Here is a 27579-nt window from a genome sequence, read left to right as displayed (position 1 = left end):
GTAGGAGAAATTTTCTTATGGAAGAGAATAACTTAAGATGGTTCTTTAAATCAGCTATGCTAGTTAATTGCAAGAATCTGGTGAGCTAAATAGAGGCAAGTGCACATGCAACTGTACATTTAGGAGTACATCTCTCTCCTTTGCACCTGCATTTGTTTTATTAGTGCTAATGAGTTACATACGTGCTTTGAAAAGAGAGTATCTCCTGAAGGATATGATCATGAGGAAACACCCTTTTCCCCTGCATGAACTTGGTTGTACATTATATACACAGGCACACATCACAAATATATGGGCCTGTGAGAAATGTTCCACTGCAAATGGTGTTTCTCTTAATATTAGCATATTGAATGCTATAACAAACTCCAGTATATTTGAGAAATACACCCAAATGGTAACCTGTGCTCCAAACCGACTCCTGAGCTTGGGGAAAGCTTGGCTTAAGACTCCTTGCATAAGCCTAACTTGATAAAGGACCCAACGCAGAACATGTCTGATTCTGAACTTGGGGAAAGTTTGGATCACAGTCTGAACTTCACAGCTCAGGCCCAGCTCCCAAGCCTGGGTTGGAACAACAATACTGGATCCAAATGTTTTATTTTATTTCAGGGGATGTGGGGAGAAGGGTTTTTAGGATCCAGCTGTGAATGACACAGCTCACTCCCCCTCTCTATTATATACATATCTGAGGCCTCAGTAATGGTGGAGGTGTAGCTCTGTGCCCTCTGCTCCATGCCAGATGTGTCTGAGCTGCATGCCCCCTTCAGATGCATGTGCCCCTGGTTTAGGGGCCCTTTTCCATCTGACCTGATCACTGGGAGTGTGTGAAAGTGCCAATGACTTTTCCTAAGGATCGCAAATTATTCAGATTCCTCCTTACAGCTACCTACAAATATTAAAACCATGGCCACAGATCACTTGATAGGCGAGAGATCTCAGATCAGTGTGTGACTGGAGAGGAGAAAGAGCCATCCAAGTTGCTCCTGAGGGCACTGATACCATCACAGGCACCTGCCCAGCCATTTTCCTGCAGCAAAACTGGCTCCTCACAAAATCTCTCCGATTATCTGTGAAACTGGTTTATTTTCCAGAAAACCTGGATTTTTTTCAAACTGCCCTGATCCCACAAATGCTTATTCACGTCAGTAATCTCTCAATGAGCTCAATGGGGATATTCATAGATGTAACGTAACTCAGGTTCCTGAGTGCTTACAGGATCCAGGGTCAATACTTGTTTAAATTTTACTCACTCAGTTGCCCTCCAGACTCTTCTTTATCTGGACAAGTAGGTGCGTCTGTACTTCAAGCACGTAAGCACAGTATCTCCATACAGTAGTACAGAAGCCTGCAGCCCCATCAGTGTTGAATGAACACCTCACTGTATGTTGCATTAAAACAAGACAGGAGTGATGATTATTTTTCCAGACTAGACACAGATAAGAAAGTAAAGATTAAAAAATGAAATGTCTTGAGAGAGGGTGAATAGAAGCATAAATCTCTGTTTGATGTTTGTGATAACAAGGTTGCACAACAAAATATCAGGAAAATTTGTCTGTGGCACTGACTAGGCAATACTGTTGACCGGACAAAGATTTTAATTATAAGCAGTGGCTCAGAAGACTCCCCATGCCTTTATTTATTAGTATGATAATATCACCCGATGTATGAACTTTATGCATTATGTATAAATAATTCATGAATTAGCAAATAAAGAGATCTGGAATCTGTACGCGGAGATGGCTGATGCCAATTATCTCACTTCTGCAGAGCCAGACCCTCTCGGTTCACATTGTTTGCAGCTGCTCTTTTAAATCATTCATCAGCGCTTAAGAGATATGCTGGTGGTGCTGGGAGAGACCATTTGAATTTTCATTGTTTACACACTGTGAATTTAGCTTCTGGTCTGAAATTATCTGCCACAGTGAAGCCTCTGAGAGAATACAGATGAAAAGAATAGGACAAGCAGCATCTCTTACTTTTAAAAAAAATATATATATATATATATATATATATATATATATATATTCTTGATTATTTTTCTTTTGCAATTTTATATCTTTTTGTGGTTGCTGTTTAATTTTAATTTTGAATTGTCAAATTTTTGTCATGCTGCTCAGAGCATGGAAGAATCAGAAACATTTTCAAAACTCTCTCACAAGGTTTCTGTATGAACGCATGACAAACATTTTGCTCGTGGAGGTGTTGTGTGACAGAATGTGAGTTTTTGGTTTTTAATTTAGCAATCTATTCTTTTCCACCTAAACACCTAGGATTGTCTCTTGGTGTCAGTTTTAAAACTGAATTTCCCATTGAGAATAACGATAAAAGCTGCTTTAAAAATGTGCCATGGTCACTAGCTTTTTCTTGTCAAATTACTCAGTTATTCTGTTCATACTTATTTTCAGAATATTGCCAGTACAGTACATACAGTACTCTAAATTTATAACATAAGAACATCTATACTGGGTCAGACCAATGGTCCTTTTAGCCCAGTATCCTGTCTGACAGTGGCCCAGATGGGAATGAACAGAACTGGCCAATTTCGAGTGATCCATCCCGTCATCCAGTCCCAGCTTCTGGCATTCAGAGGTTTAGAGATTTCTGGAGCATGGGGTTGCGTCCTTGACCATCCTAGCTAATGGCCATTGATGGACCTATCCTCCATGAACATATCCAAGTCTTTTTTGAACCTGGTTATACTTTTCACCTTCAAAACATCCCCTGACGATGAGTTCCACAGGTTGATTCCGCATTCTGTAAAGAATTACTTCCTTTTGTTTGGTTTAAAACTGCTCTCTGATTAATTTGCCCTTGTCATTATGGTGACGTGGCTTAATGTTACTTCCAGCATGGGTAAGGACTGTGATTGTGTTTGCATGAAAGGCTATGTGAGAAAGCCAAATTATTAGTTTTATTAATTGAAATCCTGTTTCTGTAGTTATGGATTGATATAGGATCATTAACTACAGTACCATTTAGGAACACCCAGCATATTACATTTCATGTGCATGTTCCCTAGTGAAAATCTTCGGGCCTGATTCCCCCCTCACCTATGCCAAATGTAAATCAGGAATGGAGACGTCAGTGACTCTGGAGTCAGTGGGGTTATATTGATGTAAAACTGGAGCCAGTGAGAGGAGAAACAGTCTGTTTATACGACAAACCCATGTTATATTGGCTTCCTTTTGATACTGGTGGGAAAGCACACTCTGCAGATTGATAATTGCTGTATCGTTCCATGACTATGCTTCTTTCCCACCCCCTTTCAGTCACTGGGCACCCCCAATCCCTGCACTTCCCTACGGCCTGTGAAGGTGTTTGGCTTTTCGTGGGCCATGCAATGAGTGGGAGGCTCCATTCTGGCCCACAATAAGAAGTTTGATATAGTCTTGGATTATTTTGGCCTAATTCTGATCTTCTTTGCACCGCTTTTACCCTGATGGAATTCCACTGATTTACATGAATTTGCTACTCTTGATTCTGGACTCGATCCTGTGAAGTGCTGAGTGCCTTCAACTCACCCTGAAGACAATGGGTGGGTACTAAAGGCCTCAGTATCTCTCAGAATCAGACTGTCACAGGTGCTAAGCTCCCATGCAGTGAAGCACTAAAGTACATGCTTAACTTTAAGCACATGCCTAAGGCCATCTGTATTTGGCAAAGTACTTAAACAAGTGCTTAATTTAAGCATATGCTTAAATCTTATTGGGATTTAGGCATATACAGTACTTAAGTGCTTTGTTTATTCAGGGCCTAACTGAAAGCAGAACCAGGCCCTGGTATATAGCAGGGAGAAGGGGGAACACTCCCATACATCAGTACTTATTTAAAAAAATTAATAAATAAGTGGAATATGTCAGGACTCAGGAGTCCCAATCAAACTTCCACTTGAAAGGGCTCCAGAGAGAGAGACAGTACCGTGCAAACTGTGCCCTCGCTCTGTTTCTGTCATCTCTGAATATTTCATCGAACAAATTAGATTTCACTGTTAGATCTGTAAATGACAGCGGATGGCATTTGCCAGATGGTGTGTGTATTGTAACTGTCACATCATTATAGGTTTAAAATTAAAGTATGGGAAGGCGGCTAATGAACATACACTATATAATTTCCAGAATTCAACTCCGCAATGGTAGACATTAGCCACTTAGCGCATTGTGTGTGGTAAAAAACAGTTACATTTAACAATTTTCCACATTTTTAACTAGGCTAATTTCTAAACTGGTTTGTTCAACTTAGTTTAAAAGTCAACAGTGAACAAGATTATTTACTTCGTGCCTGAAATTATAGGGTTTTTTTTCTTGAAAACTTATACCCTGGCCATATCTAACAGATGGAATTATGAGGAATACTTAACTAAATGGTCAGGAATAAAGTCTCAGATTAACTGGGTGACTCTATTCAATATACTATGTTGACCATTACCATTTTTTTCCACTTGCAAAAAACAAACAAACCACAATTGAGTACTCTAATTCTTTTGGATTGTGGATATATTTTTTTCAAATGCCTTTATTTGATATTACCATGAAATGAGAACCTGGGTGGGAGCTTTGCTTAGCTTTATAAAATTTGTTTGGGTGGAGGGCAACAGAGAGAGAGAGACCACCCAAATAAAATTATACATAATATATGTATTGTTGCTAAACTACATAACTGGATTGTTACTATTTATCTTTTGACTTCTCACAGTGTTGCCAATGCTAGCACAAAGAGGTACAGAAAGAGAAATCAGAATTTACATCATGTTTCTCACTTGCATTCTCTTCTTTGTATAAGGGATATCTTTATTAGTAAGAGACTGATCCAGCTTCCACTGAAGTGAATTGAAAGACTCCCATTGTCCTCAATGGAAATTTGATCAGGCCCTATTTGAACAGTACTTTAACTTAGTTTCACTCTAAAAGCCTTGGTTTGGTGATGGGGGGGAGGAGAAGCTTTATAAATCAATATGTTTAGTATGTCATTGTATATCAGTAACTGAAAAGCTGCACCACCCTCTCCAGTAATATTTAGCACTGTGTTTGAAATCGACTTTCTATTTAGCTTGCTACCAACAAAACAAAATTACTAGCCTCTTTCCATGCTCTGTGATGATTCCATTTCATTCTGAAACCATTTAGCAAACAAAGAATGAAGGAATCACTTTGTTAATGAAGAAAGTTCGCTGTTGACAGGGGCTGAGAATCAGACCAGCCATATCAGTCAAACTGTACAATGAATAAACCTACTGTGCCTTCATTCATATCTGTGCTGCACAAATGGCAAACCTGTCTGAAATGAAGAAACATATAAATTTGGCAACAGTATGTTTTCTCTATATCAGAACCTGATCTCATTTACACTGGTGTAAATCTGGAGTAACAGCATTGCCTTTAACACAGTTGGTGTTTGATTTACAGCAGTGTAATTGACATCAGGATCTGATCCACTTAATTTGATTGATTCCTTGTGTTCTCTATGAAGAAAAAAATACCACACTTTTGTGTTACTTTGTCCCTTTCTGCAATGCATACAGTGCTGTAGTCCTCAACAACATTAAATCTAGTATTTTCTGTGTCAAAAGGCACATCATAGCCCATGTATTTTTATATTGCATGTAAAGCACTAGCGCTAATCAGAAAACGATAAGTATTTTGCATGAAAATTTCAGAACGAAAAGTAAAAAAATAGTTTTGTTTGGTTTTTCAAAATTTTTTATAGGCTAGGTGTACACTTTTGCTGGCAGAATAATGTTGGTTAGGATGCAGGGTTTTTTTTAAAAGGACATAGATATAGCTCTTGTGTAGACGCAGTAGTGCTGGCATAAAAGTGCTTTTTTCATGTATAGCTTATATCGATTACCAAACCAGTATAAGCTATACTGACAAAAGCTCTTTTCTGCTAGGATATGCTGCACCTACACGAGGAGGGTTTGCTGGCATGGCTGTACCAATACAGTTATACTGGTAAATCTTTTCTAGCATAGACCTGACCATAGAAATTTTCTGATTTTGCAGTGAAAAACTAAAAATGTTCGGTTTTCTGTCCCTGATCATTTTTTGTTTAGAAAAAAGTGACAAATGATTGTGGGTGCTTCAAGTTTTGGGGCGCTGAAGTTGAGACACCTTAAAAGGGAAAGGTTCTCCAAGGGCGAATGCTGAGCACCATCCGAAAATCAGGCGCCTCTGAGGTGGTTAAGTTGGCCACCCAAAATAATTTAGTCGCTTTTGAAAATCTTGGCCTGTCAGCTGGAACCCGCCATCCTCTCCTGGTAGCACCCACAGTAGGGGACTAAGAAGCTGGGCAACTCTGCAACATATCCCTCATGTCATTAGCAGTGGGCAGGGTTTGCCTCTGGTATGGAACACGCTACACTTCTATCCCAAGCACAAAGGGATTCTGAGTGATCTGCAGGAGACAAGACCCCTGTGTCTCCATAGCAGCTCTGGATCCCGGGCAACCTACTCCAGTATATTTCCTGGCAGCTGAGTTCCAGTAGAGCCATTCTACCAGGACCTCCTCTGGCCACAGCTGCCCTTGGAACACTCCGATGCAGGGAAAACAAAGAAACAATGGTGCTGCTGAATGGATTTGTTGTTTTTATTTTTAATCTTGAATGTGTACTTCAGGGATTGATCCTGCAAAGTGCCGAGAACCTTCCAAATTGAAGGTCAGTTAATTTCAGTGGGACTGCTCATGTGCTTAAAATTAATCCCATGCCTAAGTGCATTGCTGGGTGGGTGCCAGAGTTTTCAGCACTTTTAACGGATCGAGCCCTTAGCTGTACAATTGTTAAAGCGTATCTCCAGCTCACTTTCCACGTGCTTACTGGCCATGCAACTCAGAGCGTGCTGCGCCCTGCAGATCACTTGACATTTGAAATTATCAGCACAAGGGGAAATGCCAAAATGAGCCCCTTCCAATGCCACCTTAAAGACAGTGGTGGGATAAGGTTTCTGACAAGCCTTCTGCTGGGTTTCCCTACACAGCCAGATTTAAACATTGCAACCTCAGCAGCTTGCACAGCCACATAGCATGCATGATTTGAATTGGAAATATACACTGTATGTGCTTCTAGCAAAACCATGCCACTAAGAGTTGAGCCTGCACCAGCTGCAGGGAAGGGAGCAGTACTGACCACGAACCTGGCACTGTAGCCAGTGCCACAGAAAGGTTCAGGATGGAAAGTGTTGCCAGGAGCATCTTACTGTCTTTCCATAAAGCTAGCATGTATTCTACTGCCAACCATAGTGTGCACACAGGGTGGCTGGGAGTATGGCCACTATCCCCTTGCTGCTGTGATCCACTCCGTGTTATTGTTCCCTCTTCCTATTGCCTGGGTGCAGTAATGGGAGAAGACAAGGAACATAAGCTAGTTTATCCATTATGGGGTTTCTTCCTCATCAACACTGCCAGTGACAGGATATTGGGCTTGTTGAACTGCTGGTATGAACTAGTATGGCGGTTCCCACCTTTCTGCCCCTATCCCTACCACTCCTCAACATACCTTCCCACACGACTCCTCCAGCAACAAAGGGCAGGATTTAGACTTCACTGCCAGTTCTCCTGCAGAGTTATGGCCAACTTCTCTGAGAAAATCACTCCCTGCAGTTGGCAGGTGTTGGTACAGCACTTACCACAATTTGTACAGCACTTAAGCACACTGGTTGTGGCCTTTTGATGCTACCTCAATATAAATATTAAATAATACTCCTCCTCTTTACAAACTGACTGATATCATATTGCACACAGCTATGCACTGCAGTTCTAGGGTGAACCTTTTGTATTATTGGAACGTACCTGGTGTTTGATTTTAAAAAACATACAGCATCTATGTAACAGCAACTATTAGCCAGGGCACATAAAATGTAAACGTTCTGTGCAGTGATGTTTGTGTGTCATTAGAATAAATTAAAAAGCAAATGATTTAATTGTGTTTGTGCTAATTAAAATATTTACAAATTAGAGAGAGATGCATTTATTGTCCCAATGGGAAAGGGCCTTGAAACCTCCCATGTCTTGGAGTCTACAGTGCTGTCATTTATTCATAGACTGCTGTGCATACCTGGGTGATTTGCTTTTTAGATTACTCTTCCATGACACGTAATTCTCAGGAGCCTCCAACTTCAAGGGATTCAAAAACAGGTTTACATGTACACATATATATGTGTGTGTGTATTTTAACCAAATGCCTTTCTTTCCCCTTCTTTTCTAGGTCCAAGAGTTCCAATTGTGACTGTTCACAACACGACGGATAAACAAAGTAAGTACTGTGCTGTATTTTGTATGTCCTCAAAGAAAAGCAGTCAGGCAATGTAATAAAATACAGCCATTCTCCATTACTTTCAACAGGGAGTACCCAGACTTTGTGGGCCACACAGACATCTTAGCTGGAGCTGAAGGGTTGAAACTAATGTATATTATACTGAGCAGATTGCAAGGCAGGTTGTGTGCCTTGAGTAAAGCTCATTGTGCTAGATGCGCAATGTGCATGTTTTAATGTTACCTCGTCCTCTCCTCCCCTGCTGTGTGTTTTATCTACCTGTTGCATGTTTTTGGAGCCTAGTCTGAAAAGGGCTATCTTTCAGTAAGGGTTTGTACAGCCTCTAGGACGGGGAGCCCTGGTTGCTGAGAGGAGCCCTAGGCATGACTGTAGTACAAATAATAAGCATTAATAACAGACTGCTGGGGAAGTGTAGCCAGCAGAGACCACAAGTTGCATCCGACAGTGCTTATCTTTACTGTGGAATGTGGCCCAAAGCTGAGCAGATGTAGCTCCCAGCCAGATGGAGCATCGCCTCCTGGAACTGTCGTCTCCAGGGGTCACACCGCCATAGTAAACTAAGTGCAACCACACCTGAGCTTCACTGGCAGTTCTTACTCCAGACTTAAAATTACGGGCTGAACACATGAGCAAACTAACCAGGTTTTGGAGCACCGTATCCAATGGCTATTGGATTTGTTATTCTGCTCGCTGTCAGCTTTCAAGTAGTAATGAACAGTTGTAAGAATTACTAAGGGAAATGATTTTCAAGGGCACAAAAGGCAGTTTGGGGCTCAACTCCTACTGAAAGCCAGTGGGAGTTGAGACCCTAACTTCCATTTGTGTCTTTGAGAATTTGCTCCTGAGTTATTTATTCTAGTGGCACGTAGGTGGATAACATTGTAGCTAAGTACTTACTTGGCCTCCATTACTGTAGTGCCTGAGCACCTCACAATCATTAATGTATTTATCCTCACAACAGCCCTGTGCGATAGGGCACTGCCATTATCCCCATTTTACAGATGGGGACTGAGGCACAGAGAGGCTAAGTGACTTGCCCAGGTCACACAGGAAGTCTGCGGTGGAGCAAGGAACTGTACCCAGGTCTCCTGCATGCTAGGCCATCACTCAGACCATTGCAGTTTAATTTCTGCAGTTACCTTCAGAGAAATATTTCTAGAAATTTTACTTATATGTTTGCTGATCAAAAGCAAATTGGAAATCCCAGTCATCATTACAGTTGCAGAGAGTTGCACAATCCAAATATATCTCCTTGTTATTCTTTCATTAATCTCATACTATGTCATCATGGAAAAGACATGTTTAACAACCAGTTGATGGAGTGATAAAAGCCATTACCATACGTACCTACCAAGTGTGTGTGTGGTGGGGGGCAGTTATCTATTGATTCAATCACCAGACTTGGACTACGGAGTTCTGGATTCTATTCCCAACTCTGGGCGGTTGTTCCAAGCATAGAGAATAGCATGGAAGAAACTGTGAAGCCAAGGGTTTTATCAAATAACAACCCTAGACTTGAGCAATCTTAGGGTGTGCCTACACTTTGAGCTGGGGGGTGATTGCCAGCTCAAGGAGACAAACCTGCATTCACTCTGCTCAAGCTAGTGTAGCCAGGGTGACGCAAGCAGTGGGAGGGGCTAGCGTACTTGAGGTGGCTAACCCCTCCCACCATTCCCTCTGCTGTGGCTACACTCTGTTTTTAGTGCGCTAGCTTGATCAGAGCTAGTGTGGGTATGTCTCCTTGAGCTGGGAATTACACCTCCAGCTCAAAGTGTAGACACACCCTAACATTGTCTTTATGGACCTGATCCTGTACTCCTTGCTCAGGTAAATCTCCCATTGAAAACAGGATCAGGCCCGATGCAGTATCATGATGTGTAAAGAAAAACACAAGGCTTCCACCTGTTGTTTCAACGTTGCGTGTGTGTATGTGTGATTTCATTCTTCCTGCTCTCTCAATGTGCTTTGCTGACAATGTGCCGTTCAACTACTTCTCTCCACACCCCACCAGAAGAGTCTTGTACATAAGCAGAGCTGGCAGGGCACAGCCACAGATGTGTAGCTGAATGATTTAAAATCTCTTCCTGTAAGAACAGGTTTCAGAGTAACAGCCGTGTTAGTCTGTATTCGCAAAAAGAAAAGGAGTACTTGTGGCACCTTAGAGACTAACCAATTTATTTGAGCATAAACTATGGTCAAATAAATTGGTTAGTCTCTAAGGTGCCACAAGTACTCCTTTTCTTTTTCCTGTAAGAATGCAACTGTGACTGGGTAAAGTTATGGCTGGAGAAGGCATGTAGTTTAGATTCATATGGGTGTTTGGGGGAAAAGCATAAATAAAATCAAGGTTTGCTTGTCGTATGGTTTAACGGAAATATAAGAGGGTGAATCAGAGTGGAAAATGTCCTATTTGATATATATTGTAACTTTTGTTGTTAAGCTATAAGCACTGAGTAAAATAGTGTGCTTCATTTGGGAGATTGCCAAGGAAGATATATTGTACACTGTAACAGAGTCCGATGCCTTCTGAGTCCCGCCATGTGGCCTGCCTCAGTTTCCCCTCTTGGTTCCTCAAATAACTCGGACTTCTCCGTGTTCAATAATACCCTTCCTTTCAGCCTGGTTTTATTGGCAAAAAAGCTAAAAACAACACAAAAAGTCTTCTCTTTCCCACCCTTCACCTTAAACTGGGCACAGCTCCTCCTTTCTGAGGTACTGTCTCAAAACTCCCTGCCATCTCATGGCCCCTCCCTTCCCCCCCGCAAAGAACCTGAGCCCAGGTCTTCCTGCCTGGAAACTTGCCTGGTGTCTCAGGAACTTCCCTGCTTAAGCAGGCCACTCCCAGCCCTTCCTAGCTGGAGCAGCTCCCCTTGTCTCACAATCTTCCCTGCAGGAGCCTTTCTCACTCTCTGCTACAGTTTCCTCTTCCTGTTTCCTGGTCTCCTGGCTCTTTGTAAAGCCCTCTGTCAGGCCCCATTGAGAGGCTGTTAATGAGGCACAGGGGGGCTGGACCAGTTCTCTCTCAAAGGGTCAAATCCACCTGTGATGTACATTTAACCATAATTTATTCCCCTTCCCCATCTCCAATTAACTGTTTAAAATGAAAAGTTTTCTTTATGATGAAATTCTTAATACAGACAGCACAGAAATCAGCAGCATCCCATCTCTGAGAGCCTTGGCAAAAACAGAGCACTGGGCTGGGATTCAGAACACCTGGGTTCTATTCCAAGCTCTGCCACTGGCCTTCTGGCTGACCTGGGGCAAGTCCCTTCACTGCCCTATGCCTCAGTTTCCCCATATGGAAGGTGGGGCGAGCGATACTGACCTCCTTTGTAAAACATATTGAAATTCTGGATGAAAAGCGCTCGGTAAGAGCTAGGTGGTGCACTTCTCTCTGACGCATTCCTGGTGGAATAGTACGGACACAAGCAGCAGGAGCTAACCAAGAGCAGATCACCCCTTCCTGCAAGAAGCATCTGGGGTGGGGAAAAGAAACTCCATGAGGTTTCCCCAGATCATTGTGTCTGATAGGGAGGGTTTGTCCCAGATGGAATGGACAGAAGGGTTCTGCCTTATCTCGCAGATCCCCCAAGATCTGTGCTGATCTCCACCGGAAGCACAGCACCACCCACCCCCTCTAGCTCTGTTGGACACCCTGAAACCTTCAAGGGACCCTTTCTGGGAGTCACCCCTAACGGGTGTTCCCCAGCATGGCTACCCTGAAACTACCTTTAAAGAAGGGACTGAGCTGTGTAGAAAACTTATTCCAGCCTAGGCCTTCATTTATTTTTCTGCACATATATTGCTGTTTTCAGCGGTAGGTGTGGGAGAATGGTGTAATTATCCCCAGGCTTGTGGAACTCCCTTTCTGGGATCCAGGGCAGAGCAGATGGAAACAGTGCCGTGGAGGCAGGACAGAAGCAGATCCAAGTACAGAAGGAATTCCCAATGTGTGGAGCTGGGCCCTGGTGAAGATGCAGCTTTTGCAACGCACAAATACCAACTGGTACTTTCTGATAGATACTAGATGCTAAAACAGTCAAAGAGGCTCAGAAAATACCTCTTTACATGTCAGCTAAATAATATTGAGAACATATTACAAACATGCTGTTTCTTTAACCTTAACACACTGTATAAGTATCTACCAGCATCTCAGCCTCTCTGTGCTCTCTACAGCTATAATGAGACATCCACCCATTTTGTCCCTGATGGAGGCTTTGGCCTGACTCCTCCTTTGCACCAGTTTAAGTCAGGAGTTGTCCCACTACAGTCAGGGGAGTTACACTGGTGTAAATCTGAAGCAACTGGGAGGAGCAGCAGGGCCATAGAAAAAGCCAAACTTCAGCCCAGGCAATCTCTGTGTTTCCTCAGGCTACCCAGTCCTAGGAAGCTACAGCATTAGGCTGTCAGAAACATTTCCACAAGTCAGGGATTGCTTCATAACTCTGGGAACTGCAATTACAAGAAGGCTATGTGAGCTCATCATTAATGAGTAATAGTATTCCTGATCTCACCCTCATGCCTAGCGTATAGTTTTTATGCAACTCATACAGTATTGTTTGGTCACTGTTAAACCTAGGCCAGTTTTTCATTTTGTTTCTTACAGAAGAGGTAAGGGGTGAACCACTCCTAGGAGAGGGGGATCTTCTGGAATAAGCTTCTTCATTTTACCTTTTAAGTAACTGAGAAAATGGCCTGCTTTAAATCTGCTTATTTTATGTTTCTGTCAATGTCAATGAGACTAAGAGCATGACTAAAACAGTCAAGATTTGGCCCTGATTTTGGACTTGAGCATGGAGGTGATTTAATTTTTGGACATTCATGAGCCTTTTTTGGCTGTTTTTTTCTCTCCATTTTCTTTTTCCTTTTATATAGATAGTTTGATTTTCCCATGGCTTTAGATGTGACTGACTGCATATAACAGCATATACCTTCTAGTGCTCTCATGATATTGAAAACAGTGTCATAAATGACTATTATGTGTATAGCATGAGAGCTGTCGTGGAACGGAAAAAGCAAATAAAATACTTGACAGAAGTGGCATAAAACATACTGAGAATGTCGATGTATATTGAGAGTTATAGATGTATAGTATTTATTGCACAGGTAATTAGATACAGGTGTGCACAAAACTCATCCTGTTTGCTAGAATGCATGATTTCTACATTTGATTAGCATTTCCCCTGGCTCCTCATTTTCTAGCATTTTGTTGCTTCTAAAGAAAGGAGACAATTATGACAGTTGAATTTACTCATTTAATTTAAGGCCATTACTCTATAAAGGGAGTTTGTCTCAGTATTCTGCAATAATCTGATAACAATGAGTCACGCCAAATATTATAGAGTGCTTACATTTAATTAAACACTGACCATTTGTACTTCACAGATGAGGGTTCCCTGTAGTCCTAAAGCAGAAAAGAAAGTCCTTTAGGAGATGTGCCAATCTTTTCTTATTTCCTTCACTCTGTTCCTGCCTTTCTCTGGATGCAATTATATGAACAAATAAAATGGCTTTACTGAACTCCCCTGTGTGGCAGACCTCTTTCTGCTGATAAAGCTAGTTGTGTGGGCCATAATTAAATGAGAATCCTAATATTTAACTAAACTTAATAGTCTGTTGCTTTGGAGCTTTTGTGGGAGTTATGAATTCAATAGAGATGATCCAGGCTTTTCAGAAACATGTTGAATAGTCATTGAACCATTATAGCCACTTGATGAAAGATCTGTGAAATGTATTAACTGGTAACGGCATGTTTTTGTGCTGTGCCTGCTTTTCTATTCACTGGAGATGGGCATGACTAAATGTGATTCAGAACGTGATTATGAACTTCCTACAGTATTATATTTTCAGGAGGACCTGAGGGAGTAGTATCCATAAGCATAAGTGTCATTAAAGTGCTGTTATAGTCAATAAAATGTGTAATTGGTGTTGGGAGTTTCCACATTATATTTTACTCAGTGTCTTCCAGATCAAATAGACCATGTTTATTATCATTTCATAGGGAAAAAAATTTCTGGGTCAGACACTCAGCTTACAGAAGATGAAGTGTTCGTGGGGTCCAGATTTCAAGAGGGATGGGGTCAGAAGGAGGGGCCCCTGCTGGAGAAAGTCCTTGTATGTGGAAGCTGAGTCCTCAGTACACACAGATGAGGTTCATAAATCAAGCCTGCCTCAGCCAGACTCTGGTTACGAGAATCAAAAGGCACTAACCCTTGTCAGAACCCACTGTATCAAGGAAAGGAGGGAAGGTATCAACTGGCTCCCTGCACCCATGACACAGAAAACTTACCCAGGGCCAAGATATTAGGGTCCAGGCGTGTGGTGCAGAATCTGGGAACCTGGGAGTTTTACAGCTGGACATGAAGAGGCTGATTGAAGGAGGCTAGGGGGCAGGCGAGTACTTGGTTGAAGGCCTGCTGTTGCAAGGACCACTCCTCTGACAAAGTCGTTTCTGGCACAGCCAGTCCATTGGAAGATTCAGAGAGCTGGGTACATTCAGGGCTTTGAAGGACCCCAGAGGAAGAGGACATTGGATTCTCCCTGGAATGGAACATTCTTTTCCTGTCTTGATGATTCAGGTTGGCCACCATGGTTGTGTTGTCCAATGTGATCAGGATTTGGCTGAGGAAGGAACTGGAGAGACAATCTCTGACAGCCTTGAGCTCCAGGGAGTTGCTGTGGCACTTTGTTTCCAATGGCCTGACTCTGATGAGTTGTTAGATGCTAGAGGTCTTGAAGTAAGGCAAGGCCTGTCCAGCCTTCACTTGCTGAAGGAAATGAATTAGGCCTTCTCTGTCGAGAGGGAAGAGAGCAAGTCTTGCCAGAAAGGCTAAGAATGGAACCTGGCCTGCAGCAAAGCCATGCATGATCAGACACAGTTGCTCCATGTTGGGATGTGTCTCCTGGCCTCCTCTCCACTTAGCACACGTTGCTGCTGAGAACCTTGAGAGCTCTTCAGCCAAGCAACTGCTCAGCTGAGTGCAGGGGGCCATTGTTAAGCTGTTCTGGAGAGAAGTCGCTCGGCTGCTGGCCTCCTGCCTGGAAGGGAGGGGCAAGCTGGAGATGAACCACCCCATGAGGGCGAGAGAATTTGGTTCCAGAGCAGGAGGGAGGTTGCTGCTCGGCAGGAGGCAGCTCAGCGTTCAGGTACAGCCTGGGCAGGAGGGAAGGGGATGCCACCTGGAGAACAGCTGATCAGGAGAAGGGAACAGCTCAGCAGGAGGCAGTGAACAGCCACGAGGAAGATGTCACCCTAGGCAACTGCGTGATATGCCTATAAGATAGGGCCAGTCCTGGCACCAAACACCCATGAATCCAGTCAAAGTGGGAGCCACATGGGCTCAGAAACTGGGACACTCAAGTTTGGTGGGACACTTGAAAATGTAGGGCTTAGGCCTTAACCACTAGATCCCCTCCATAACACAAGCGCTGTCTGTCTGTGTTGTCTCTGTGCATGGCTGTCTGTCTGTCTGATTCAGAGCATAGTGCTGGTCCAAGGGAGATGTTCAGAATGTGAACCAACTCTGCTGCAGTTTGCGGAGCTGTGTGGTAGACGATGAATGATGTTCTGTTGAGAGCTTTCATTGACTCTTAATTGTTTCAGATTGATTTCACATGCCTGGAGAACTCTCGAACAGAATATCTTCCCCTTGAGTGAAAATCTCAACGAAAATATATCTGCACCAAAAAAATCCTCTTCTCCCATTCCACTTGAACTGCAGAGCGAGCTCTTAAAATGTATCGATTCAACCGTAATCTTCTGTTGCTTTGTCTGAGGCAAAAACACTGTTACAGCATCTAGACTTAGAAGGCTAGATTCTCAGCTGGTGTGAATACACTTAGTCCTTTTGATTTCGGTGGACGCCAGTTTATACCACCTCTTGATCTGGGGCAAAGGTGGTTTTTTTTCCTCTCAGGTAATAGAGCCCATAATAATTCTTTGGATCTGAAGCATGTTTCAGAAATATTGCAAGGTAACTACTATATTTTAGCTGTGCATCTCTCCTCATGGACTTCAGAGGGGACAGTGTGTCTAGAAGGAAAATATTTGTTTTAAAAATATTAGGGGCATGGGCAAAATGTTAAGTTGTCCATGAATAACTCCGGAGGGTTTGTGTAGTTTTTGTCCTTATTCTTTCAGAAACCTTTGAGCTGGAGGTAAATGAAAATGTGCAGCTGGCTGTAAATGACAGGCAAATGCCTAAAGTGGAGTACATGGAAATCAAGATAGATGATTACAGTAAGTATCTCTTTTTGCCTTCCGCTATTATTGTTGTGAAATGGCACAGTATCTCGACTGGATTGGCAGGAGGAAAAATTACTGTGGCTGTCAGTGATGTTGTCCAGTTTGGGAAGCACTTAGTTGGGAAATGCTACATAGAAGGAAGTTATTCTGGAGACAGGAGTTGATGAGGATGGACGAGACAGAAAGAGAAAAGGATAAAAATTAGCTTTTATATAAAAAAAGTAATTGACACTGGGAGATGACATGATGTGGATCAGCTGTCCATTACAGGGTGTGTTTGCTGATTGGTTTATTAGTTACAATATTCCATTTCAAACCTATTGTATGTGCTTACTAGCTACAACTGTGGCAGTCTCTCAGTACAGAGCAGTAAATTGCAGTGAATCAAGCAGCAATTACCAATCAGGAGACATGCATGTAAGAGATTTTCAGTCTCAGTGATTTAAAATTTTTCATAAAACCCATGTAATTTGATAGAAGTTGGAAAAAACAGCTGTACAAGAAAAGGAAAGTCCAAAATCTTATTTGCAGCAGAGAAGAATGACACTTGGAGCAGTTTACAAACGCAGCTAGTTCTTTTTTGTGCCACTCCTTAATTAAATATTCTCTCCACATCTGTGTGCAAAAGAGGCGAGACTAAAGGAAGGGGATGGGGACAGAGATACAAACAAATAAACCTAATATAGACAAAGGTAGGGCCAAATAGTTCAGATATTTTCCACCAGCCCCCTTAGCTGCACCTGCAACATTTTTAAGAGTGTCTGTTTTGTTACATGGAAACTCCACATTTGAAATCCCAAAATATGTAATGGCTCCCAGAGATCCTCATTTCTGCGTGGCATTTGTGTGGCTATACTTGACAATTTGGAAGCAGTTAAGGAAAACAGGGCTGAAAACATGTTCCTTGATATTTTCCCTATGATGGGATTGGTCATAGTAGAGATTTTCTTCAAATGCAGAGTACTGTAATAGAAAACATCCATTCAGATACGACATAGAATGACACTTACACGGAAAGGAATGAGAGATACTGTGTTACTGCGTAATCTGGACCAGTGAGTGGTGTTATAAAATATGAGGCCAAAAGCCGAGTGGCTGTAGCTGTTTGAACACTGCAGTAATTACCTAAAATGCTCTGCCTCAATCATTGATATTATGAAGGGAAATGGATGCATAGAAATAAGGAAAACAGAGCTGTGCATTTCCTGAACATTTTGGGCAAAGATAGAACATCAGTGACAGCCTATCATAGACAACTCTATCCAGACCCTATGAGCCATTTCATAATTATATTTTGAATTGACTATAAATAACTCAAGAACTGCGGCTAACATTATTAACTGCAGTTGTTAGTGAAAGTATCTTCTGCTGATCTTAACTAGCCTGTTTTTTGTGTGTAATAAATACAAGCTGACTGTATTTTTTCATGTGCCTTCACCATGTATCCAAGGTCTGCCCTAAAGGCGTCACAGTAACGGGAGCACTGTGTGCCATGTTTTATGTATATTTAAAGTCAAATGGCTGACTCTCTGACTGTCCCTGGGCCATTGATCCAATTTGCAGTCCATTAGCATTCAGATGGAATAAGTAATTAGACTGAGTCTCACAAAATGATTGCAGAACAAACCACTTAAACCTAGTGCTTAAACTGTATATTAATTCTATTGAAAATCCTGCTAATACTGATTTAATTGCCATGCCTTTGGTAATCTGGATTATAGTTAATAATTTAAAAACAAATGCAGTCTCATTAATGCAGAAAGCATTTGTGTGGGACCACTTTCATATACCAGTTGGTGGTCAAGAAGAGCATCTCAGAGAACTTAAATGAAGTTTTAGGAGGTATCATTGCACAACTGGGGCCTAACTCAGATGTCACAGATTTTATACCAGTGTAACTCTGTCAACTTGGAGTTACTCCTGACTTGTATTATACCAGAGGAAGTGAGATCAAAATCAGGCCCCTGGAATTTAGGATTAAGAGGCAAGTCCATCCCCTAACTGTCTTGAAGCCCCTGAAGCAGAAAAATTCTGCCTGTCACATCAACAACCATGTTATTTGGCAATTGTACCTTACATTCCTTTTGTCTTAAGCTATTGTTACCCTCCCTTTCTCTGCCTCCCCAAAATATTGATTCTTGGCAGTGTCACTCATCCAGCTGCCTAAAGGGAAAATAATAGCTATTGCCAGATGTTAATTGCCTGTTGTGTAAGTGATGCATGACTAAATAGCTCACTCTAGGTTTAAATTTCTTGTCACCTCAGCTATTACGGTCCGGATCTTATCCTTGATTACATCTGTGTTTTTAGGGTTTTATTTACCAGAGCATCTTATTAAATGCTGTTTTATTTCAGTTGATAATGGCCACAACATTGTAAAAATCTGTGATAGTTATCTCAACATTCCCATATTAAATCCTTCTTGCTGTTTGTTACTTTTGCCTAGAATTGCCAATGCAAATCTTAAAGCCAGCAACCTTTGCGGACACCATACACTATCCTTTGCTACTGGTTGTGTAAGTTTTCTTATTTTTATTTGTAATCTGTAATTCTGATTTTCATTTGTAAAAGCAGCCAAGATCAGAGCCACGGTGGGGTAGGTGCTATACAAACAGAGGATAAAAGATGATCCATGCACTGAAGAATTTACAATCTAAGGCCCTTATTCTGTAAAGAATTATAGACAAGCTTAATTATACACACTGTGCGTATTGCCACTGACTTAAGGGAAAACATACTGCATTTTTAAGAGATCTCTTACACCTAGCCAAGTGCAATGTTGGGTACCAACCACACACAATACTCCCTTTATGCTATGCCAACTTCGTTAGACTGAGGGTACGTCTACAAAGCAAGTAGGATTTCACGGCAGCATGTCTCAGAGCCCAGGTCTACAGACTTTGCTACAGCCCTAAAAATAGCTGGGAAGACATTCAGGCTCCGTCTGTAGCTATTTTTAGTGCATAGCATGAGCCCAAGTCCGTAGACCCAGGCTCTGAGACTTGCTGCCCTGGGGTCCAACTTGCTGTGTACACGTACCCTAAAGACTTTCATAGTTAAAGCTAGAATGATAGCAGACCCAAAACCTTTGGGATCATGCTATTTCAGGATGATAAAGGAGATGTCTTCAAAAGGAGGGCTGCCTACAAAAGAACTGGTCAAACAAAAAAAATCAGCAATTTTTTTTAAATTCACATCCTGCTCCCTTTTGGGTGAAGCTCAGGGGACAAGCATTAGAGTTCCCAATCTGCTACAGGAATGTGGAACTTCCTTAAAGATCTTCAAATAGATTTTTCACTGAACAATTTGTGTCATCTCTTCATCACAGATAACAGTGCTGGCTCCACTCCACTCTTCCAAATTGGTTATTATCTCTCTCAAACCTGGCTACAAACACTGTAAATTGCCTTGGGCAAAAATGGACAAGGCCTTAATGAAAATTCACTTTAAACCTAGCAGAGAGTTGTGAAATCAGCTTTTCTCAATACTGCAGCTATTACAAGGGATCATTTTTATTTAACTTGAACCCACGGCACACCACTTCCTCCCATGGCTCCTCAATAGTGTAATATCTGTGGATCTCTTAGCAGGACTGGGTGAGCCCACTCACATTAGAATACTACATTAGGGGATGCATTGTCTTCCTGTTAAACTGTGGCAGTCAGTGTTGGGGAATAGTGGACATGTTTACTTTTTAATGGGCTATTATAGCCTCTGCAAAAGCTTAAATCTATAGTTACTCTGCCGTGTAGTCCTAGAAATAGCAGTGAATAACCAGTCACCTCCATCCAAATGGTGCCTTCCTCATAGCAGCACCAAACTATTAATGCCATCTATCCCAACAACTGAACTATCCTTACAACTAGTCCACTGAGTCATTTAGGCTCAGATCTGCAAAGATTTTCAGGCACCTAACTCCCATTGATTTCAAGCATGGATGCACTTTGCCAGGAGAAAGGAGTCTGATATAGGAATGAAGGAGGCAAAGATGCATTGCGAATGAATTCCAAAACACCATCCTGCAGCTTCTTTCAATGAAGGATAAAAACACTGCAATAAACAGGCTACCACATCACAAAATTACTTCAGCAAAAACGTACTTCATTATACAAGTGCTTGAGGAAGATTGGTACTCATCAAGCTAATGACACTTGGTTAGGCTGCCTCTGCAAGTGGATGCTCCTGGGCCTTTGTGGAAAAAATGCAAATAACTAAAGTCATGTGCATGTTAAAAAATTGAGAGAAGTTTTCTTGTGTTTCTGGGAGCCCATAAAAGGAACTGAAGTAGGTGAAAATGCCAGTATCCCTAGTCATTTAGAACTAACTCCACAAAATTTCCTGTCCCTTGCTCACCCTATTTCTGTGGGTGCACTGTAATTTCTGCTTTGTATGGAGAATTTGAGAAGTTTGAGATGCTCAGCTAAGTGCTGTTTGCAGTGTTTGTTTTGTCATGTGTGTTTCTTGTGATCATTTAGGACTAAGTGCCCCCAAAGAGCATGTAATCTAAGTCCTTGATCCTGCAAAGAGAACTGCATTAGTGGGACCCGATTTGGCGGGTGGGTGGAAGAAGTCTGATTACACAGTTCTCTTCCAGGACCAGGATTTCCCTGAGAGAGAGCCCTATTCGGCTGATCACCCTGACTACCCACTGCAACCAGAGCTGAACTGTCACCAGTTTGTTTTTTAATTTGCTTTTCCCTTGTATCTATTTTAAGCAATAGTGACATCAAGTGTCTGACAGTCACATCTGTAGCCACTATCCGACACTCCTGCAGGAGAGGGGAGGATTGCGATGGGTGACAGGAGTCTAACGAGTCAATAGGTTTTCCTCCCCAAATTTTCTGCCATGCTCCCAGGCTAGGCCCTCCCAGTTAACCTCCACCAGCAACCCCACAAGAGTTCAGCCCCTACAGACTGGAGGGATGAGAGAGAAAGAAAGAAATATAGATTGGGGCCAGCTCCTCAAGTGGTGTATAATGACATAACTCCATTAACTTCAGTGGAGCTATGCCACTTTGGCCAAGTTGAGGATCTGGCCCATTTATGTGTATGCTTCCTAGTTTCACAAAATGCTCCAATATCCTGGTGGTGGTTGCCATATGAGAATCTAGATAGATAGCTGAGAAAACCTTCCTGCAGCTTCCTCACCTGCCTCAAAACCCATCCCACACACCAGACCTCCCTGCGGCAGTGCTGTATGAAGACAGAGATCATGGCTTTCTCGTTAAAATCAATGTCACCTTATAACGCATGTAGCATCGGTACAAGCTGCTCTGCAAACTCACCTTTAAAAGGAGAGACTATGTTGTCACTTTTAAAAGAGATTATGTAGCATGAAAGGTCTCTAGTCTTAGGCAGCCTTGACATTGTTCCATTGAGCATGAGTAATATGCATTTGTTTTGTCTCTGTTTTTGTTTCAGTGACGGAACACCTGGTAGCCAGAGTGTAACAGAAAAGTTTGAAGTGAATTGGGAAAGCGTGCTGGTCAGCTCCCACAATGCAATTGTGATGAAGTTTGATGGCAGGGGCAGTGGATTCCAAGGCACTAAGTTGTTACATGAAGTTAAAAGAAAATTGGCCCTTTTGGAGGAGAAGGATCAGTTGGAAGCTGTCCGGTGAATGACACTGTCATTATAAAAATTAATTGCATTTATCATTGAAATGTATTCTCAAAGGCTCCGCAGCTGTATCTGGACACTAGAAAATACTCTAAGGCCCTGATCCTGCAAAGAGAACTGCATTGGTGGGACCTCACTGAAGTCAACAGGGATCTGTGAGGAAGGGGTGGGAAAAATCTGCTTACACAGTTCTCTTCCAGGATCAGGGTCTCCCTGAGAGGGAGCTCTGTTCATCTGATCACCCTGCCCAGGTGCTGCAAGCAGAGCTGAACTGTTGTTAAAGTCAATTGTTTTATCTCTCTAGGTACTCAGTGATGCATCTCCTCCTATTTGAATACTGTTGTGTAAACAATTGAAGAAATGTGATAAATTGAAAGTACAAATACACTCCTGTATATTTCAATATGGGGAGTAAAATGTCAGCTAAATAAGAATTCCATTTATAAGCCAAAAAACTTTTTCTGATGTTAACATTAATAAAAATGTAGCTGAAGGTCTTAACTTTTAAAAGTTCAAGGGTCTGCTTTAAAATATTTGGGGGAAGGAGAGGAGGAGGAATATTTTTTTTTAAATGGTTGGGTTCGGTTGAAGGCTCATTCAGTTGTTAAGAGAAGGATCTGTTGGAGGCCTGTGAGATCTTCCTCAGAGGTGTTGCCAAACCATCAGAGTAATGCATGCCATGTGACTACAGCAATAGCCTAATACATAGCAATGGTGGTTCCGTGCCATTATGAAGCTAGTTCGGTTGATAAAAATATATACTTGGTCTCTAAGGAAGTGGGCACATATATGGATGATGCTAATGTTTGTTATAATAAATAAACAAACAGCCTTTATTAAGGCTAATAATTTGGCATCAAAATGGTGGATTAAGATGTTTAAGGATTTACGGAAAGATTATTTAAATAAAATTCTGGGGACTGTATTAAAGATGACTATGAATGTTTCTGAAAAACATACAAAAAAATTTTCTTACATTTTTAGTCTTACAAATAACTTACAATGATGTATTTGCTTATAATTACTTATTTGCTGCACAGGTAGAGACTTTGGCTAATTTAAATATTTAAACATTGTTAAATGAAGCTATCTGCCCCCTGCTTATGTTCAAGTCCTAGCCACTTACTTTACTGGGGGCGGGGGGGAAATTCCCTACTGCTAGTACTGTGGTGCCACTGCAGATACAGAAAAGTTAGCTAGATTCTGTGCTTCCCCGTCCACCAGTAACGTTCTGATTTCAGACTCTGTGCCACTGGGGATAAATAACAGAAGGGGCAGAAAGAGTACCGTTTGATTTTCCGTGCCTGGATTAATTTTGCAGTGCTAGCAGTTGGGAAAAAAAATCCACCTTCTGACTTGTAAAGTGAAGATATTTTTCATTTAATTGCAAGACAATAAATATGGGACCCTGTACCGTTTGCAGAGTTACTGTTCTAAGTATTTCATACCTTAAGAATGCCGTTGGAACCAGGTATAAGTAAGAATTTTGTCATTGGTTCTACAGGTAAGATGTTGTGCTTCCGTGATCCAATCAAAATTAACGGAAATTAGGGTGTACCTGGTACTTTTTGGCTCACAGGAGGTGTGTTCTGCATGATGTACCTGGAATGTTCCATATCAGACATAGGGTTAAAAGAGCAAGAACAAATCAAACAGAAAGCTACATGAAAGCAGTAGCCATCAGCGTGAGTTTGGATTAGCCTATATAATTCGCTTGAGGCTTGGGTAATACAACCATCCTAAACTCATGCTGATAAAATCTTCAAGCCACACAATGCCATCATGTACAGTATTCCATGTATCTAACAGTGTCCTCCTTGAACTTAACTATTTCTCATCTGTTTCATATTTTAGGATAATGTTGAAAGAACATTATATTGATAAAATGCGAGTTGCTGTATTTGGGAAGGTAACATTTTCCTGTGATTCCTACCCTCTGTTATTGTTTGCTGATGTATTTAAGCACTTGCGCTTAATCTTGATTTATTGAGTGTACTTGTGGTGGTTGTTTTGTTTTTTGAGACAGGCTACTTCTTGCTTAGAGATTCTAAAGATGAGAGCTTTCATTATATCAGCCCATTTGAAGTGAGCTGTAGCTCACGAAAGCTTATGCTCAAATAAATTTGTTAGTCTCTAAAGTGCCACAAGTCCTCCTTTTGTTTTTCCATTTATCAATGTTTCCTTTGAAATTATCTTGAAAAGGAAAAACATCTATTATTTGTGAGGAAAAAATGCTGTCAGATATGAGAAGGGGATTGTTAGAAGAAACTATTGATGCTATCCGTATAGAGGTACAGTGGGTGAAAAGTGCTGAACAGATCATAGAATCCCTGTCTCAGAGACTGCTTACCAGTTCATAGCAGCCACTGAAATGCTAATAACAGGTTTGCTATTGGCACTATTTCTGAAGGGGTTGAGGAAAGGAGATGGGTTCTTGGGTTGGTACCAGTTCATTCAACCTGAGGGGAAACATACTAAGGTTGACACTATAGAATGAATGTACCATTGTAGCTTTGAAAACTCAGACCTTACACCCAAAAAAATGGGAGTTTTGCCCAAGCAGGGACTGCTGGTTCAGGGTCTAAGTGTAACCAGTGTGAGTCCGACTGTGTGCTCTGTTTCAGGTAGATGAGACACATCCAGAATCTTTGCTGGCACTTTGGGCATTGCAGTAACCAAATTCAGTACCAGTGATTGATGTTTTTTAGAGGATGTTGCAGTTTTACAGACTCTGCAACAGAGCAAGACTTTATTTAACCACACAGATACAGGGCCCAATCCTGGACACAGACACATACAGTTATATTGATGACACAAGTGGTCCTCATAGGCCAGATCATTCCTCTCCTTTGGAAGAGCACACAGGAGGGGGCTCTGGGGAAAGTTAAAATTGCCAAGAGGAGCTAGGAGACATAGGCTATGGGGCCCTCTCTTGAACCTGGCGGTTCCCCAAAGATCCAGGGAAGGCTTGGCCATCTGTATGTAGCCTTCTGTACCTCTGCACTATCAGGGACTCCTATGGCCACCGCTTTCCTTAGAGACCCTGACTGAGTTAACTTTCCCTCCCATGCACTCTTCTCACCCTGGTCTGATGAGCATCCACACCTCTTCCTGCACAGAGATCAGACTGCAGAGGTGCCTGATATCTTTACACAAGGGGGAGGGTCCCCTCCCGTGTACACATCTGCAGGCAGACACTCTCGGTTTATAACCTTTAGCCAGTGATTAGAACACTCACCCAGGATGTGGGAGATAGGTGGGGAAACACCTAGTTTGAGGAACCTGCTTGGGCAGCAGGACTGAGGCAGCTCTGCACATGCCCAGCAGCAGAAAAATGCAGGTGCCATGGGACTTTCCCAGTGGCAACTTAGGGGCCTAGGGACGTAGGTACCTGCAGGTTTAGGCAGCAGCTGAGCAGGGTTTGAAGATCTAAATTTTCGATTTAGGTGCCTAAATCGCTTAGTGGATCTAGGCCAAAGTTATTCAAGTGCATAAATGGTTGCAGGATCAGGCCCATAGTTAGGACCCAGGCTTCCACTACTTACGTGTGCAAAACTCCCACTGAAGTAAAAGGGAAGATTTGCCTGTGTAGGGCCTGCAAGAACCCGGCTTTAGGAACTGGCTAGTTTAGTAACTCTTTTGTGGGGCTGTGGCACTGGTTTAGAACCTTGTTTCCCATTCGTTAGACTGTGTATTGAAAACACCACTGCCCCACATAGGTGCACACAATGCTCGCAGATTTGTCAGAACGCACCTCACCGTGCCCCAGTGCGTCTCAAAGTAGCTACCAGCCCATTACACTGGAAAGCAGAGTTGAATGGTTTTTAATCAAATAAACACTCTGTTCTGCTGTACCTTGGCCTGGTGGGATTTTGTGTCATCTAATGGCGGTGGGGGAGTTTGTGTGCGCTTAACACCCAGGCTAAGACATTATCTTGTATTAGTTGGGCTCAATTTACAGCTAATCCCCACAGAGCCACAGCGGTGGCTCAGGGTATGTCTGTACTGCAGTCAGAGATGTGCCGGCAGCACGTGTAGACATACCCAAGCTTGCTTTGATCTAGATAGCTAAAATGGCATTGCAGCTCCTGCAGCATGGACCAGGTGGGGTTGTATAGCCCATGCTTCAGCCTGCGTTACCGAGCTGTCTAGAGCAAAGCGAGCTCGGGTATGTCTCTGCATGCTGCAGTCGCACCTCTGACTGCAGTTTAGACATACCCTCAGATTATAAGCATTCTAGGCAGGGAGCCATTTCTTTGCTGCATGTCTGTGCAGAGCCTAGCACTATGGGGCTGGCACCTCTAGGTGCAATACAAATAAATATAAACAAAGAGACTGTATGCTATTTGTCATAAAGCACCCACGGGGTTATTGGCCCTCAGATGTGCCTGCCTGTATGATGCGTTATCACAGCGTTGCATCGTGTCAGCATGGCCACGGTTCTTGGTAACACTGACTGATGTGTGAGACGACGGCTTTGGTGCCCAGCATTTCTGCATTCTTGTTGACACGTGTGCTGTTTGTCTGTCTGTATTCTAGGATTACGGGGGCTATCTGAGTGCTTTTATTCTCCCAGCTGGTGAAGAGAATCAAGTGTTCACGTGCGGAGCCGCTCTTTCTCCATTGACAGACTTGAAATTATACGGTAAACACCACTCCCCGGAGGCCACAAAATGCCAGCTCCTAGCCATCAGTGACATTCCCACCCTCCCCTTACTAGGTCTCCCTTCTCGTTGTTTCTTAAAACCTGGCTTCTGCCTCTCCCGGGGTCTTTAGTGTTTGTCTATTTCGAGCCAGACTGTGAACCCTTTACTCCCATTGGTGAGCAGTCTCCTTCACTTCAGTGGGATGAGTCCCCTGCATAAGTAAGTAAGAGGTCTACAATATGGCCTCAGACAGTAGAGTCCTTAAGGTAGGGACCCTTTGTCCTTCTGTGTCTTATACCATGCTGAGCACACATGAAATAAAGAGTAACAATGGTAATGACTGCAAAGTGCAGCCATCCACATTGCCACTTTGGCAATACAGCCCGTCAGGGAAATCTGCTGGCGGGCCGATCGCGGCTCCACTGGCCACGGTTCACCGCTCCAGCCCAATGGGGGCTGGAGGAAGGGTGGCCAGCACGTCCCTCAGCCCGCACCACTTTCTGCAGCCTCCATTGGAATGGCGAACCACGGCCAGGGGGAGCTGCGATCAGCAGAACCTGCGGACGCAGCAGGTAAACAAACCAGCCCGGCCCGCCAGGGGGCTTACCCTGAACAAGCGGTGCCCCTAGTTTGAGACCCACTGCTCTATGCCATTATCTAAATCATTGATGAAGCTATTAAATAGAACCGGACCTGGAATCGATCCCTGCCAGATCCCACTCATTATGCCCTTCCAGCATAACTGTGAACCACTGATAACTACTCTCTGGGAACAGTTTCCAGTTATCCATCCACCTTATAAT

The 27579-nt window shown here is 42.6% G+C and overlaps 1 protein-coding gene and 1 long non-coding RNA gene across 8 annotated transcripts in view; one reads left to right on the top strand and one right to left on the bottom strand.

Annotated features, from left to right (window-relative positions):
* The window catches only part of LOC141983301 (uncharacterized), a 56862-nt gene that overhangs the window by 1397 nt on the left and 27886 nt on the right, over positions 1 to 27579 (bottom strand). The window contains exon 2 of the long non-coding RNA XR_012638342.1: positions 1251 to 1378. This is a non-coding gene — a long non-coding RNA (uncharacterized LOC141983301). The remainder of the gene's footprint in view (positions 1 to 1250; positions 1379 to 27579) is intronic.
* The window catches only part of DPP6 (dipeptidyl peptidase like 6), a 783294-nt gene that overhangs the window by 748493 nt on the left and 7222 nt on the right, over positions 1 to 27579 (top strand). For all 7 annotated transcript variants that reach the window (XM_074946297.1, XM_074946290.1, XM_074946293.1 and 4 more), the window contains 6 exons: positions 8198 to 8245; positions 16407 to 16505; positions 18958 to 19027; positions 21933 to 22127; positions 23985 to 24039; positions 26670 to 26775. In XM_074946297.1, coding sequence (XP_074802398.1) covers positions 8198 to 8245; positions 16407 to 16505; positions 18958 to 19027; positions 21933 to 22127; positions 23985 to 24039; positions 26670 to 26775 — 573 coding nt within the window. The remainder of the gene's footprint in view (positions 1 to 8197; positions 8246 to 16406; positions 16506 to 18957; positions 19028 to 21932; positions 22128 to 23984; positions 24040 to 26669; positions 26776 to 27579) is intronic.

This window comes from Natator depressus, chromosome 2 (genome assembly GCF_965152275.1).
Source record: "Natator depressus isolate rNatDep1 chromosome 2, rNatDep2.hap1, whole genome shotgun sequence".
In the NCBI taxonomy this organism is placed as follows: domain Eukaryota; kingdom Metazoa; phylum Chordata; order Testudines; family Cheloniidae; genus Natator; species Natator depressus.
The sequence above is the reverse complement of the archived record's forward strand: the minus strand, read 5'-3'. Positions and strand labels throughout refer to the sequence as shown.